Source organism: Aythya ferina, assembly GCF_964211825.1.
Source record: "Aythya ferina genome assembly, chromosome: 18".
NCBI lineage: Eukaryota > Metazoa > Chordata > Aves > Anseriformes > Anatidae > Aythya > Aythya ferina.
The window spans coordinates 2,511,441-2,526,549 of NC_140317.1; the positions used below are offsets into that span (position 1 = coordinate 2,511,441).

Below are 15,109 nucleotides of genomic sequence, written 5' to 3' on the forward strand. Positions count from 1 at the left end.
AGAGTCACAGAAAACACCTTTGGACTGATTTGAACCTGTCTACAAAAGGCAAAACCAGGTTTGTTAAATAGTCTGGAAAATCCAACTTTGGTTATTTCATCAGAAGCTGTTTGCCAAATCTTTTGTACGTACAAAACCAACCCCCCCAGCTGTGTGACGCTACAAGGATCAGAGTTGGACCCTGATCCCAAACTTCTCATAATGAACTTGCTTAGAACAAAGAACTTTTTGCTGTGGTTTTAAACATGCTTGTTCCTCTTTCCATTTTTTCTTCTTTAAAAAGGAAGGAACAGAAAAAGGAATTTGTGGCTTAGGGTTTGGGCTTTTTGTTGCTGTTGTTGAGAACAAATAAAAGCAGATTATTACTCCAGTTTGGAAAACAAATTATTTCCTGTTTGAATTCAATTTGCCTTTTCAAGTGACCCTTGTCTTTTTACTTTTTGATTTAAAAAAAATGAATAAACGAACACCTTTTGCTGTTCTCTAATCAGTGGGAAAAAAAAAAAAAAAAAAAAAAAAAGGTAATTCATAGCAAAGTGCTGATCAGCAGAAGTTATTCTTATCTGTTCCTAAATGACTTCTCCCTGGTTGTTTATGCACATACAACACACTGGCCCTCACCCCTACCAACTAAGCCTCTCTCCTTGACTGTCCCAGGAAGGGAAGGGTGACTCCTGAGACAGCAGGACATTTGTGAGTGCCACTTTGTTTTTCAGAGCTCTGCCAGCAGCAGCGGCTTCATCTGCAAAGCCTGCATCCCCAAAGATGCAGAAGGGCTCTGCAATAAACCCAATATCCCACTGCTGGGCAAACCCTGCCCACAGGGACGATGCCCACAGGGACATTGCCCACGGGGCCTGGCCACAGAACAGCTCTTGTGCCTCTGCAGAGCGACCCAGAGGAGGCCAGGGAGCCTCCTAGGAGGAACAGCTATGCACAGACCTCACCTTGCGCGCACAGGCTCTGCCAGCTTTCCTCCTTAATTCAACATAAAGCTAGTTTGGGATTTGCAGCATCAAAAATGTTTTTTTACTGGCAAAACAGGAGCTCAATTAGCCGCTGCAGGTCACCGTGTCATGCCCTCTGGGACCAGGTTAACGAACCAGTGACTTTATGAGCTTTTTCCTGCTCTCGGGTCAACTGCTCTGCAAACGACCAGGTGCACCCTGCCCTCCGTGTGGAGATGGGAGCCATGTCTTCTGCACTGGGAATTACTCGACACAAACACCGTACTTGTACTCGAAATAAATCAACATTTAATATCTTACAATTACGTTAAAAGTTCTTTGAACAGTATTTTACAGATCAGCACAGACATGACACAGTTTTGGTGAGGCTGCACGTATGTACAAGGATGGCCTGAAGGAACCTCCGACTTCCTTCTTTTCATTTCCAGAAAGCATCAGAGGTCAAAAAATGAGCCAGGATTACGAGTCCCTAGAGCCTGTGCTTGTTTTTCCTCCCCAGTGTGTGGAAACTCTCTTCTCTAGTATTTCTGTAGGGCCAGCTGAAACCAAAGAGGTTTGTATCATTAACAGCGGCAGGGGTATATTTAGCCACGGATATCAAGATCACAAATAGAAATGTTTTGACAGGATAAGGTGCTATTTTAATGTATTGAATAACAACAACAGAAAATAAAACAGCTGTCAAATTTCAGCCCCGTTTGAAATGATGCACACAAACCTGTCTGGGAATTAAATCAATGGGAAAACTTTTTCCAAGTGGGTGGAAATAGCTATTCAAGTCTGTTTCTGATCCCTTGAGCCTACTGGACTTAGTGATGTGCAGGAGAGATGCCCAGCAGCGACCTCAGCATGCTTTTCCACATCACCCAGCAGTGGCTTGGTGTCCCTGCTGTGAGCAAGGTCACAGCTCCATGTAGGAGAGGACGGGTGCTCCCAGAGTCACTGCAGGGCCAGGGAAGGGGGGTCCTTGCCTGGAGTCCAAGATGCATTTGCACCACACGGGGGGCCAGAGCACCTGCACACCTTCCAGTGATGCCTGGCCTTGCATGAGGTCTTTCCTGGGAGTCCACAAGGCAACACCATCCTTGGGATGGCCTGTTCAGGTAGGAGGATGAAGCACAGAGGCCTCAGGAGCATGTTCCTGTCTCACTCTCTGGTCAGCAGCAGAAGTTGCATCCCAACCTGCTGAGGACATGCAGAGCCAGCTGGCACCTTCCCAACCCCAGATGTTTGCCAGCTGTGCCTGGGCAACAGCAGAGGCAGGGGGCAGGAATCGGGTCCAGCAAACAGCAGGGCCAGGATCAGCAGTCCGATCGGAGGGATCCCCAAACCCCTTCCAGCAGGGAAGCGGAGGAATACAGCAAACAAGCCTAGCCCATGCTCCTCCAAAGCAACTGAAGTGCCCGGGGACTTTGGCCCTTTCCCTGGCAGATTCAACCTTCAACGTGGTCACCACCAAGGGGACCCTGCTGTCGTGCCAATGGCCCTCGGGGACAGAGCCCAGCCTCATTTCTAACTAGTGCTAAGAGCTGGCCAAGCCCCATTTTCTGGAGGAGCAAGGGACCCATACGTAGCTGATCTCACCATGGCCAAGTCCTGCAGCTCCAGCAGCACAGAGGGTCCCTTCCAGATGCATCCCAGGGAGCACATCCTTGGCATTAGGATCCTTGTACCCTGCAGCAGGCAGCATGCTCTTCTGCCAGCCATCTTTAGTGCAATGACCAACAACTAAATGAGAAACCCTGAGGGCTATGAAACCAGGCAAGGCTTTTCCAGCCTCATTTATTGATCCTGGGGTCAGAATACCTTTAAATACACCCAACTATTGCACCTTTCTGTACCTACAGACTTGCAGAGAGAAGGAAGAGGGGGGGAACCTCTCTTTGCAGGGAAGAAGGGATCTCAAATACTATCATTGCTTGCAAGTGTCACTAGTGTTTTTGGTGCTGGGTTCTTCTCTACCAAAGCCACCCAGTCAGGTGAGCTTATGGCAATCCTAGTGGTTTTCCCAGTACCTCCCTCCCTCCTATGAGTGTGAGCATGGTTCCTGCTCTATCTCAAGCAACTATTGAGCGTTCAGCCTCTGGGATGTCTCTTGCATTCAGTGCTGGTGAGCAGGATGCAAGAACACAGCCTGAACAGGGAGTCCTTCTCCCTCTCGGATGAACTCTGAAATTCTGCAGAGATTGGAAGTTCATCTCCTGCAGGTCCTGGATTTACAGTAAACACACATATGCACGACAAGCCACCCATGCCCCGGAACAGCCTATTGCACTGGATTCACTGGGACACAAGCAGCAGTCTACAACCCTTGCTGGGCTCTTTTTGGCCCCAGCTGGGTTGTTCTGCTTTGTGCTGTTTCTCTTCAAGATGCCCATCACTCATAATTCAAAGCAAACCCTGAGAAAACCTGTCCCTATCCCCAAAGAACTACCCCAAGCATCTCTGACTTGTTACGGGTGAAAAGTCATCAGGACACTGTTTGGGTGGTCAAATCCACATGCACAGAAGGCCAGCTACCCCCAAGGACATCCACACTCCAGAACGCGTCCCCCCCACATACCAGCTTGCCCAAGATCACAATGACTTTGAAGTCACTGTCAAGTGCAGCCACAGCACCATTTGCTGGCAGGAAAATGTCATTGTCCTTGCCTCTCTCTCAATCCCAATGTTGGCAGTCTGCTGAACCAGGTGGAGATCTCAAGGAAGCCACCTTTCTCCCAAGGAATCCTGAGCAGTACCAGAACCTGACACCAATGTTCCCATTTCCGAAGGATGGACCAAGCCCAGGCCAGGAGCAGCTCAGTCAGCAGGTGAACACTTCAGACTGCAGGATGTCTTGGGCAAGAATGGCTGGGTATCCAGCTCTAAAGGGGAGAGTCAGCTTCCCTTTCCTGCAGCTATTTCAGTGTTGGATGCGAGTCTGATCTTGAGAGGGCACAGTTCTTCTACGGCAGTGCTCCACTGAAGGTGGAAATGGGTAAACACAGGAGAGAATGAAATTCGGAGGGGTCCTGGGGAGTCAAAGAGGACCTGCTCAGTGCAAGGGAATCGCTGTCCCGGGGTTTGTAGCACACAGAGATCTCACACCTGCAAGGGAATAAAAAGAAACCAAGATGTAAGCAAGGTGTGTGGTTGAGAACCAGGGTCTTGGGGTGCAGCAGAAACTTTGCAAACAAACGGGAATCAGTGCAATCTTTAATCAGTGCAGGACTGGAGTTACAGTGCCCAGAGTTCAGGTCCTATATGCTAGCTCTGATTGGGATCTAGAGGAGAAGTAACCACACAGGGTATTTTCTGAAACTCGTTAGGGAAAATGAGAACTTTTGCATCCCCCCTGTTCTGGAGAAGTGGCAATAGCTCCTGTTGCATTTCTTGCACTAAACTATCACATTAGTCCCTTGGGTTACACAACAAACAAGTTAAGCTCCTAAAGAAAAGTTCCTATTTAAGACATTTAAGAAGTAACATCTGAAATCTCTTTCCATTTTAGGCGGCATAACTTTGCAGAGCTCTGCTCCCCCTGAGGGAGAAATTAGAACGCTTGCACGTTTTTAAGACCAGTGGATCTGCTGGTTGGATCTCTTTGTGCCCACAGAAACATGTTGCCTCCAGTGAGTTTCCAAATCCCATCCTCAGCAAGCCAGCTTGGTGCCCTGGGGACATGACTGATGGATAAACAAACAAATGTACAATTCTTGCTCCATCTACCCCAGTCTCACCCATGAAGATCATGGGGTCCTTTTGCAATGGGTATGTTAAAGGTGATGGAGGATCCCAATGAGGTTTAGGAGCTGAAGGCTCTGCTCACACACTCAGTGCTCTCCAGGTACCTCATTCAATTTACATGACTTTCCCCTGTCTTGCTGAACTATCTGTCTTCATGGAGTTGACCAGCTGACTGGGGACCACCATTTAAATGGTGGCAGTCATAAAAGGTGAAATATTACTAGGATCTGAGCAGGACCAGCCATCCCACCTGAGCTCAGCTGCACTGCAGAGCTTGAAGCTATGACACACCAGCTTGGGCATCTGGCATAAACACATCACGGTGCTCAGGACCTTGTCCCCTCTCTTGGCCACCCATACTTTGAAAATAAGTCCTCACACAGAGGGTGCGCCATCCTGGGAATGCTGACTGCATCAGGCAGCCTGCCACATTGCAGATCTTACCGGGTCACACTCTGCAGGATCTTCTGCTCATCCTGGTCCAGGCACACGGCAAAGGAGGACTGGACACCAATAATCTGCACCTTGTCTACTTTTATCTGGGACACGCTGAGCTGCTGAGAGAAAGTGAGTCCAAGTGAAGGAGCTGCCAGGATCTGTACTTTACCCCTGTGCAGGGCACCTCAAAACTGGTGGCCAACAGGATCCCCCAAGGAGTTACTGACTGCTCCCCAGGTCACAAACTCCATCTCCCACCCTGTCTCCCTCCCAGCTGGGCCAGGCTGACCTTTTGTTACCAAATGTAAAAGCACCATGACTTGAGTTACCTGATTGAAACTTTTTTTGGATTTGGAGTTTTGCCTTTTAACCACCTCTGTCATGGTCAAGTTGAGACACTCTGTCTTTGAGGCTGTAACAAAAAGCAAACTGTTATCACTCAAGGCTTCTGGTGGGTACCCAGGCAGTCCCTCTGCCCATCAAAGCATCCCAGAGCCAATGGCTCCCAGCAGGGCCCCACTTGCAGGAAAATACAGCATGCTTGTAGCTTTCCCTCACCCATGAAAAGCCACATGGTAAGAAAGCAATCAGACAGAGGTAATCTTCCAAACATAGCAGCAAAGAACATTTAGCTATCTTAGCAACTAAACATGAGAAAAGCCATTGCCCCATCATGATGAGGAAACTCTAGGTCTCCCACTATGGCCCTTCCTACAGGCCCCTTGGAGATGCTTTTTCATGTCTGGAATTACAGTGACATCCTGTGGTCAAACTGCTGAGTGTGAAAACTGACAGAGATGAGCAGGAGACCAGGTTTCTTCTGTAAGGAAGGAGGTTCATGAAAAGGAAGCCTCTCCCTAGACTGGGAGCTTCTGCCCATGCCCTGAAACAAACCCACCACACTGGCAGTGCAAGTGAAGCTTCTGAACTAGCACAGAAATGCCCAACTCAAAATACACAGAGGAGATGAGCAATTAAATCCTGCTGGAGTTTTTCTGAGATTGTTTGTATGGCTTCGAGGATGAAGCACCAAGAGGAGGGACAGAAGTTTAGGTTGAGCTCCACAGGGCACGTAGGAGCTGTTTGGTAGCTTATTTGGTAGATTTTTTTAGTCATTTTCCCTGACTGCTCTGCTCACAGATATACATCTGTCGCACATAAAGTGCACAAAGAAAGAGGAATTAAAAAAAATCCTCAGTTTACTCAGAACTGGGTGTCTGCTAGAACAGCAGAGCTCAAGCAAGAATAAACAGATATTGCTTCTAAATCAGCACACTAAGAGATGAAAGCCTTGCTGCCTTTAAAAGGCTCAAAGCTTTATTCATAGCCCATTGGGAACCAGAACTTAAAAAAATAAAAAAGAAACGATGAAACAAACCCATGTGGCAGGCAGCTATCTCCAAGTGCAGGAAGGAAACCAAGCTGCAGCAGCAGCCCTGTGAGTGCCTGACAGCTGGCTGCAGGGCACAGCTGTGGTGGCAGGACAAGCACTCCCTCCCTCGGTCTGACTTGATTTAGCAATAGACTCCTCTCTGATGGACAGCCCAACACAACAAAAGATTTCCCGGCTGGAAGCTTCAGGATAATGAGAAACCAAACATCCTTCAACCCTGACATGGCGCTAAGGAGAGCCAAGGAGAACAGCATCTTATGCCCCGGGGAACACCGGGCATCTCCCACATATTTTCTGCATGCACACATTCCTGCTGTGCTCTGGCTGGAAGATCCAGCGTGGCTCTCATCTGTCCTCTGTCTCTGTCTGTCCCTCCCATTGCTTCCTACACAAAGCCACCAAGACCAGCTCTACCCACCTAGCTCCTCGTACTTCTTGCAGGCTTTGCTGAGGTTGACGGATGTGCAGACCTTCTCAACATCGTTCCAGTGACTTCTTCCACTGACAGCTGTCTGCAGGGACCAAACGAAGCCTGTGAGATGCTGGGCTCCAGGCTGCCACCCTACCTCCCAACCCAACCCTTTGGCTGGGCTAGCCCTGATCTGTTTTTACCTGGGGCTGCACAAAGTTTGAGTAGGCATTAAAATTCTTTTAACCTTAGCATTACAGAAATTGTCCAGAGTTAACATTAAGTAATTGCAGAGGGAACAAAAAAAAAAAAAAAAAAAAAAAGACTGCTGTGATCAGCAAGAGATTGCTCCCTGGGAGTCTACCAGTGTAAACTGGCAGCCAGTACGTGTCCAGTCTATGAGAGCTGGCTGCACATTCCCTATTTGACCAGGCTTCTCAGGATTGGAAAGCCACCTCCAATTAGCCAGTAAGTAGACAATTAGGTTGCTCCAATCCCCCAGGCTTGGATTAGGACTCCTTCAGCACATTCTCAGTGTCTGTCTCTGTCAGCCCCAGCTGAGACACGTTTGGGTAGCACTTAACTGGTTTTCTGCCACATTTGTCCTTGCGCAAGTCCCGGGCACTCACCTTGCTGTAGGCGATCTGTAGTGTTAGTGGGATTGCCTCTCTGTCTCCATCTATGCCCAGCCTTTTGCTGCCCGGACCTGTACAAACAAGGAGCAAATGTCACTCGGCGGACTTTTCTCCCCAGTTTTCAGAGGGCTACTGATACAGCAGCACACTCGGTACGTACAGGAAGGGAAAAATCCTGGTTTGCTGAACACAGCTACAGAGCAACAAAGAAAAAGGTGGCTTAAAAGCTGCCAGAAAGCAATTATTCCAGTGCAGAAGTTACAGCACAAAGCACAACAAACAGCTCTGCAAACTGAAAGCAGTGCTGGCTAAGCCAGTGCAGCAGGGTCAGTGCTCCAGGGAATACACAAAGCAATAAAAGGCTGCATTGCTAACCCAGCTCCTGTTTTTCAGGGCATATTTGTGCCCACATTAAATTAGCCTTGAAATACTGTGCCCAACACTTACTAACATTTTTTTCCTGGATAATTTTTTGCAGATGTTAAGTAGTGTGCTGCCAGAAAACCAAAGGAAAACTCAAAGTCAGAAAAGATCGGTGGTTTCATGAGTTATTGGGAAGAGGTCCTGGCCAAGTCTGTATTTTGGGACAGTAGGGTGGTGACACTTTATGTGGAGGATATTTTATGAGCTCTGTTCAGAAAGACAAGGCAAGCTCACAGAAAAGCAGTTGGTTAACAATATCAAGCAGTGTGTTTGAATGCAGTATGGTGGTCGGCCATGAGATGTCTCTGTGAGCTGCACCAGGCAGCATGCCACCCTTGGTACCCACAAGAGAGCTGAAGACCGCACTGCAAGCAGATGCTTCTGTCATCACTTCTATCTGTAATAATTTTATAAATTTCTAGTTTAAAAGCACATGATCTCTCTTGCAGGAAGGCTCCAAGCACACACACAAACATTGTTTTGCCCAATAAGCTAAGGAAATAGAACAAGGGATAAATGATGCTTTTGGACAAAGCATAAACAACAAAAAGCACGACAAATAAAAGATGAAGAGCTGCACTTGGCCAGGTGCTGATGAGCAGGGAAAAAAAAAAAAAAAAAAAAAAAAAAAGGTTTGAAATTGCTTTACAGCTAATACACCTGGAGAGTTAAGAGAAGTAAAAAGAGCAAGGCACTGCCACAGCTTCGCTCCTGAAGAGGAGCACAGAAACCATGATCGTTCAACTCCAGACTTGTGAAAACACATCTGCATCTTTGCTCACATTGCAGCCTGGGTTCAGACCCCTCTTGCAACCCATGTGTGGTGCCAAAGCCCCTGGGCACACTCCCTCCAGTCCCCCGGCAGTCCTCACCCAGCCCAGCAGCTTGCAGACTCCCACCCCGAGGCTGCAGCGGCGCACAGAACATGAGTTACAGACCTGAAGCCTTGATGGCCCGCGTGGCCGCCGAGTGGCCCAGCTCGAGGGAGTGGATGAAGACTTCAGTCATCTTTTCCCCCCCTATGAAGGTGAGCTGCCCGGGGGAAAAGAGAGATGAAGGAGATGTGGTGGTGAGGAGACCTCACAAAGACATGGAGCTGGGGGGTGCAACCTGCCCCTCTTGCTCCTTTCTGCAGAAAATGGGCAAATCCTTTGGGCTTTCAAAATATGCTTTTCAACCACTGCCTTGGGTGGCACTCGCCTCTAGCTACACCTCAGGCTGTTTTAACAGACCACCAGCAAGTGGGCCGCCAAAGCCACCACTGCAGAAGTGGTGCAAGTGAAAATTTTCCCTCTGGGCATACAGCAGGTATGCAGAATGGGCTTTGTGGAGGGGCTTGGCTGGAAAGCAGAGACTTCCAGCAACATTAATGACCTGTCAGCACTGCCAGGAGTCCCTCTTGCATGGTGGGGAATGGTGTTTGGATGGAAAACTGCTCGTGTCAGTTAAGAACTGTCTGAGCAGGACCTGCACTCTTGATTCCTGAGCCAGCAGCACCAGCCAAAGCGCTGTGAGCTCACGTGCAAAGGTCCCCAGGAGAATACGAGGAGACCAAGCTCAGCCTCACCAGCACAAGGTGGCTGTACCATACCCACATCCTCCCCCCAGGTGGGCCCCACATTGGTGACACAGGCAGAAGACACTTTCCCCCGTGCTGAGCCCCTTTGCTTACCTCTGTCTGGTAGAGCTGCAGCAGGACGGGGCGCGTGGCGAAGCGGCAGTAGTAGAGGATCATGTCGGCCAGGATGGGCAGCTGCTCCCGCGAGTCCCCCTGGGGCTCAGCCTCCGGCTTGGCAGACTGCGGTGAGGGGCGAGTCACAACCCTGATGGTGTTTGTGGCACCCACAGCCCAGCACCACCAACTGCCCATCCCACCCCCTGGAGATGGAAGCCCTCCTCCTGGCCACCAGAGCCACCCATCTCCATCTCCATCCCATGCCCACGGAGCGCAGCCTGCTGTACAGGTTCAGGCCACCACGTGGTGGCACCGTGCTAAGCAGACGGGGCTGTTCCTCGGGGAAGGGGGACACCAGGAAGGGGGACACCAGGCCCTACCACCCAATACGCACATACCTGACACAGGACGTCCATGGGCAGGTTCATCAGCCCAAGAATGTTCCTCTCGTACCATGGGTCCAACATGCCGATGTAGTGGGAGATGTCGTTGGTGCTGCTCTCCACCCCAGCCAAGGTGGACTCCTGAAACCAGACACAGCGGGGTCACCCTGTGCCCCCCATGCTCCTCTCCCATCGCTTGGGGCTGGTGGAGGAGCCCCCAGCGCTCCCCCTGCCTGGCCTGCTGGTGGGATGAGCAGAGTGCTGGTGGCACCACAAGCCCAGCGGTGGGCAGGACACCTACTGCCTGTGCCGAAGCCCGGAGCTGCAGGTCCCCTGGGGATGGGGGAGGATGTGTCAGCGGGGCCACTGGAGCCAGGCAGCTCCTCTTCACGGGGATGTAGAAGAATTGCAGCTTGAAGTACCTTGTCAGTGTGGGACAGGTGCTCTCCTTCAGCCTAGGAGAACATGGGAGAGGGCTGGGTGAGCAAAGTCCTCTGGCACATCCCAGCAAGGCAGGAGGTGATGTGCAGAATTAGACCCCAGTGGCATCTGGGGGATCCTGTCCCCTTCCAGAGCAAGGCAGCAATGGAAGGAACATGAAAGCGCATGGCACGTGGACAAGGACATCCCTGTGCCTCGCTGACTTAATGGCAGTGCCACCTGGCAGGAAGCATTCCCATCACTTCCACCTCCAGACAAGGGCAGCTGGATGTCCCCTGCCGCATCTCAGCACCAGGGAGCCCTGCTCGAAGGCAGCAGTGACCCCAAAGCCAGGACTCTGGTGACCCCACCAGTGGGACATCAAGGGCTGAATACCTGCAGCCAGGTCCCCGTGCCACCCAGCTCACCTGAGGTTGCTGTAGGCTCGGGCCACTTTCCCTGAGATGCGGTCGGAGCCGAAGACCACCACGCGCAGGGTGGACACCTTGGCGTCCTCGTCGTAGCTGAGGAAGGGCCGTCGGGGCAGGCTGAGGAGCCGCGGGGCGTGCAGCGCCTGCAGCCGCTGGCTCAGGACGTGCTGCGGCAGCGAGTGAGCGCGCCGGGAGCGCGCTGGCACACGGTGCTTGGCCTGGGGGTGGCACAGGCTCTCGGCACGACGCAGTGGGAGCGAGCCCGTGTCCGGGCAGCCCTTCAGGTCCCTCCTCAGGACCAGCTGGCTTTTGCTTTTGAACAGTTTGTAGATCTTGTTGGTCAGCGTGTGTCTGTATTTGTGGTGGGGCTTCTCCACCTTCAGCTCCGGCCGCCCAACCATGTCCAGGGAGCTCTCGTCACTGTCCTCTGCGTACCCACTGTCCATGCAGTCCTTCAGGCTGGAGACAAAAGAGCGCAAGGACTTTCTGGAGACCACCGTCAGCTCTGAGATGGAGTCTTTGGAAGCAGTGAAGAGGGACATGCGTGAGTGCTTAGGTCCCTCTTCTGCCAGCGCCGAGTACATGGAGTCTTTGGAAATGGTGGAGATGGGGGAAAGCAGCGAGTCCCGCTCTGGGGAACAGCCGTCCGTTTCCACGTCCTCTTCCTCCTCCTCCTCCTCCTCCTCATCCTCCTCATTCTCTGAGGCCACAGGTTCGACAAAGTTGCACTCCTTGCTGAGGACATCGTTGAGGACGTCTGAAAGGCACAGGAGGGAGATCAGGTCTGGCATGGGCTCTGTTGGAAACTGGACACCCCAGACAAGGACCCTCCGGCAGCATGGCCAGCACTCTCTTTAATCCCACATGGATTCAAACTAAGGACCAAAAAACCTACCCCTGAGCATTTTTAGATTTTCATAACATGCTTATTTTTATTATTATATTGCTTATTATTTGATGACAAAACAAAACTTGTCTGAGGTCAGGTTCTGTTTGGGTTCTCAAAAAGCAAACAGCAGTTGGGGCTTTGCTTCCGTCCCACCCTGAATCCGACCTGGGTTTAACCAGAGAACAGAAGAGAGGCAAGGAGTTCAGGTGCTTTGATAGTCAAAGCCCAAACGAATGATTAGGGAGGCAGCAGAGCCCAAGCCAGAGAGCAGGTTCAGCTTGCTGAGGCCAGTGGGCAACAGATGCTCAACTTTCCTGGGACCAGAAGAGGTCTTCCAGGAATGGGGAAGCCAGAGAGACCAGCTCAGCAGAAGGGGAAGCCGCACTTCCCCTGCAAAACTGCTGTGGTTGGGCTGAGAGCACGGCAAAACCTCCTGCTCGGCCAGAACCCCCTCCTTGGGCACCCCAGAGAGCTGCAACATCCAAGGGATCTTGGGACGCAAAGCCCCTCCGCAGGGAGACTTTTTGTCACATTTTACTCCTCGCAGGGGAGCTTCCTACAGGGGGAGGGGGCCCCTCTCTGCTTACCAAAGTTATCCTGGTCCCAGCTGTAAGTGTAGCAGCGGGCGGCAGGGATGGGGATGGGCTGGAGCCTGCGGGGCTGAGCATCCCCTGGGGAGAGAGGAGAGGAGAGGAGAGGAGAGGAGTCAGCCTGTGGGAACACTCCCCGTACTGCTAGCACAGCACAGGAGGCCTGCAGCGGTCCCGGGGGAGATGCTGCCCACCCCAGCAGCTGATTTGCACAGCCCAGGTCATGCCAAGCAGCACACCATCGCTGTCCCATGCAGTCACGCAGCGGGGACACGAGGATGTTTCACACCTCTAAGAGCCACCGGCAGGCATCGCTGCTGCAGCCAGTTTCTGATTGAATGTTCTCATCTCACCCACAAAGGCTGGAGATGGCTTTTGTTGTTGTTTTAATGAAAGATGAGAAAAAAAATAGGGCTCATCACGTGGTTATGAAATAGGGCCTGGGCTTTTTTTTTTTTTTTTTTTCCCTCTTACTGCTGTGCTCGGTCGCAGCTTTGCACAAAACAGGATTTCGCACTTCAAAGCACAGCTCCCAGTGCAGGGGAGCCCACGGCTGGTGCTGAGCTGGCACCAAACCCGGCGGCAAGGGGGGCGCGGGGGCTCCTCACCCGCGATGGCAGGAAGGGCGGCCGCCCCGGCGAGGTCCCGCAGCACACACTGCAGCCGCTCCCGGGCCAGCGCAGGGTCACCACTGGCGGCCGCGATCTCCTGGGCTTCTGCAGCGCTGGCGTAGACCTCGGAGAGCTCCTCCAGTGGCTTGGCCTGGGGCGAGAGCAGAGGCTGAGATGAAGGGGGCACCTCCAGGGAGGGGAGCACGGGTCTTTGGGGAAGGTCACCGAGTTGAAATGACTAAATCTCTTCTCTCCCTCTGCTACCCACTCAAATTCCTCCAGATCTTATACAAATGAAAAAAAAAAAAAAAAGAAAAAACAGAACAGAAAGTTCCAGTTGGAAGGGACCTACAAAGATCATCACTTCTACAGACTGCTTTGGGGCTGACTCAAAGTTAACACTTGCCATTAAGAGCATTGACCAAATACCTCTTACTCTCCTTACACGCAGCCAGGCACGGGGCATCAACCACTTCTCTAGGAAGCCTGCTGCAGTGTCTGACCCTCTCGGTAAAGCAGTTTTTTCTGCTGTCTTGAAACCTCCCCTGATGCAGCTTTGAGCCCTTCCCATGCATCCTGTCACTACAAACCAGGGGGAAAGAACGAGCACCTCCCTCTTCGCTTCACATGTACTGGAACACACCTAAAGGGTTTCACCACAAGCGTTCACCTCCCACAGACACCAAAGCAAAGCGTTTCTCTGGTCGGAGCAAGTTTTTGCTGCATTTCAACCAAGGGGGGAGGTTCTTTCCCTCCCCAGTTAGGGCCAGGAAAACAAAACTGGAGCCTAGACCTGAGGTCTACCCCGAGAAGAGAAGGGGAAGGCTGTGCCCACCTTCAGGAGGCGGCGCAGGCTGTCGAGGTCGCAGCGGGTGCCGAAGGTGGCCTGGTAGAGGTGCTCCAGCAGCAGGACGAGCGTGGCGTGCCGCGGGGGCTCCGTGCCGCTCAGCTTCTCGGCGATGGAGAGGAACTCGCTCTGCACCTCGGAGCGGTTCAGCAGCAGCACAGTCCTGGGGACACGGGGACAGAAGTTAGACGGGCAGGCAGGCTGCTGGTGGCACAGCGCCCTGCAGAAAGTCACGCTAGATGGCAGCGTCCCCTCGCATCAGCTGCAGCTGGGGTGGCGCAGGGGTGCCAGAGCCCTGCTGCTGGGCGCAGGGAAGGGTGGGCATGCTCCGTCCTGCTGCTGCGTGCACCCCTGGCACCACTTCTCCTGCAATATTGCCAGCCCGACGGTTGTTCGGTCAGCCCTGGAAAGGCTCCAGCCCAGCTGCTGGTCGACCTAAGTAGACATCCAGCATGTGTGATGAAGGAGGTAGGAGCAGAAAATGCGAGGGGCCCCCAAAATATCTTCCCTTTCAGGGTGAACCTCGGAGCATCCCTGCTGAGCTTTAAGGTGCTGCCAAGCTTTAAGCTATCTGAAGGACTGCAGCAGTGAGATGGTGCAGGTACCAGCCACGATGTCCTTGGTAAGAGCTTCTGGAGGAAAACACGTGAGGCTGTGAGGGGAAGCCCTTCCACCCAGAGCTCACCTCCTCCTGCTTTGCCGCCCCTAACGATGCCCGCTCTGCCCTTGTTGGAGATCAGAGCCACAGCCTTCAGCTGCAAAGGGAATTTTATTCTGGATGGCCACATGAACACCAGCAGGCTTTAAATTCCCAAGCCCATAGCCTGGAGACCACACAGATACACGCTTAGGTTTATAGACGTGAACAGTGCTCCTAACTGAGTGAACACAGCTCTGAATTAAGGATGGGCTCAGTTGTGTTTGGTTCTAGAAAGCTCATGTAGAGGGGCCAAGCTTTCAAAAAAAAAAACCCAAGGTTCAGTTGTGTGCAGCTTTGTGCCAGGTTTTCAGGGTTTTATGCAAATACAGACATCTCGCTGCAAGCCACGGGTGCCTGCACCCGTGCTGGTACAGAGCGGGGCAGCTGGACTGGGAAAGCAGCACAGCAGCACCCACACGGCTGGGTGGGATGCTGGCACAGACCCGGAGCTGTGCAGCGTGCGGGGAGAAGCCAGAGCAGCAGGAGAGCTGTCCTGCCCCGAGCAGAGGTGGCTGTGACGCAGTGGCCCTGCAGCCAGGACGGGCACGCACCACCAGGGCTCATTTTC

At 52.2% G+C, this 15,109-nt stretch overlaps 1 protein-coding gene across 5 annotated transcripts in view; it reads right to left on the minus strand.

Annotated features, from left to right (window-relative positions):
- Window positions 1-1,233: 1,233 nt before the first annotated feature.
- The window catches only part of PIK3R5 (phosphoinositide-3-kinase regulatory subunit 5), a 57,790-nt gene continuing 43,914 nt past the window's right edge, over window positions 1,234-15,109 (minus strand). For 4 of the 5 annotated variants that reach the window (XM_084491786.1, XM_084491785.1, XM_084491788.1 and 1 more), the window contains 13 exons: window positions 13,830-14,004; window positions 12,992-13,145; window positions 12,381-12,464; window positions 10,902-11,661; window positions 10,355-10,508; window positions 10,069-10,194; window positions 9,668-9,793; window positions 8,934-9,027; window positions 7,567-7,643; window positions 6,947-7,040; window positions 5,465-5,547; window positions 5,142-5,254; window positions 1,234-4,058 (listed from right to left, as the gene is read on the minus strand). In XM_084491786.1, coding sequence (XP_084347912.1) covers window positions 3,917-4,058; window positions 5,142-5,254; window positions 5,465-5,547; window positions 6,947-7,040; window positions 7,567-7,643; window positions 8,934-9,027; window positions 9,668-9,793; window positions 10,069-10,194; window positions 10,355-10,508; window positions 10,902-11,661; window positions 12,381-12,464; window positions 12,992-13,145; window positions 13,830-14,004 — 2,182 coding nt within the window. In that variant the 3' untranslated portion in view covers window positions 1,234-3,916. The remainder of the gene's footprint in view (window positions 4,059-5,141; window positions 5,255-5,464; window positions 5,548-6,946; window positions 7,041-7,566; window positions 7,644-8,933; window positions 9,028-9,667; window positions 9,794-10,068; window positions 10,195-10,354; window positions 10,509-10,901; window positions 11,662-12,380; window positions 12,465-12,991; window positions 13,146-13,829; window positions 14,005-15,109) is intronic. The other variant, XM_084491789.1, reaches the window with a different exon arrangement.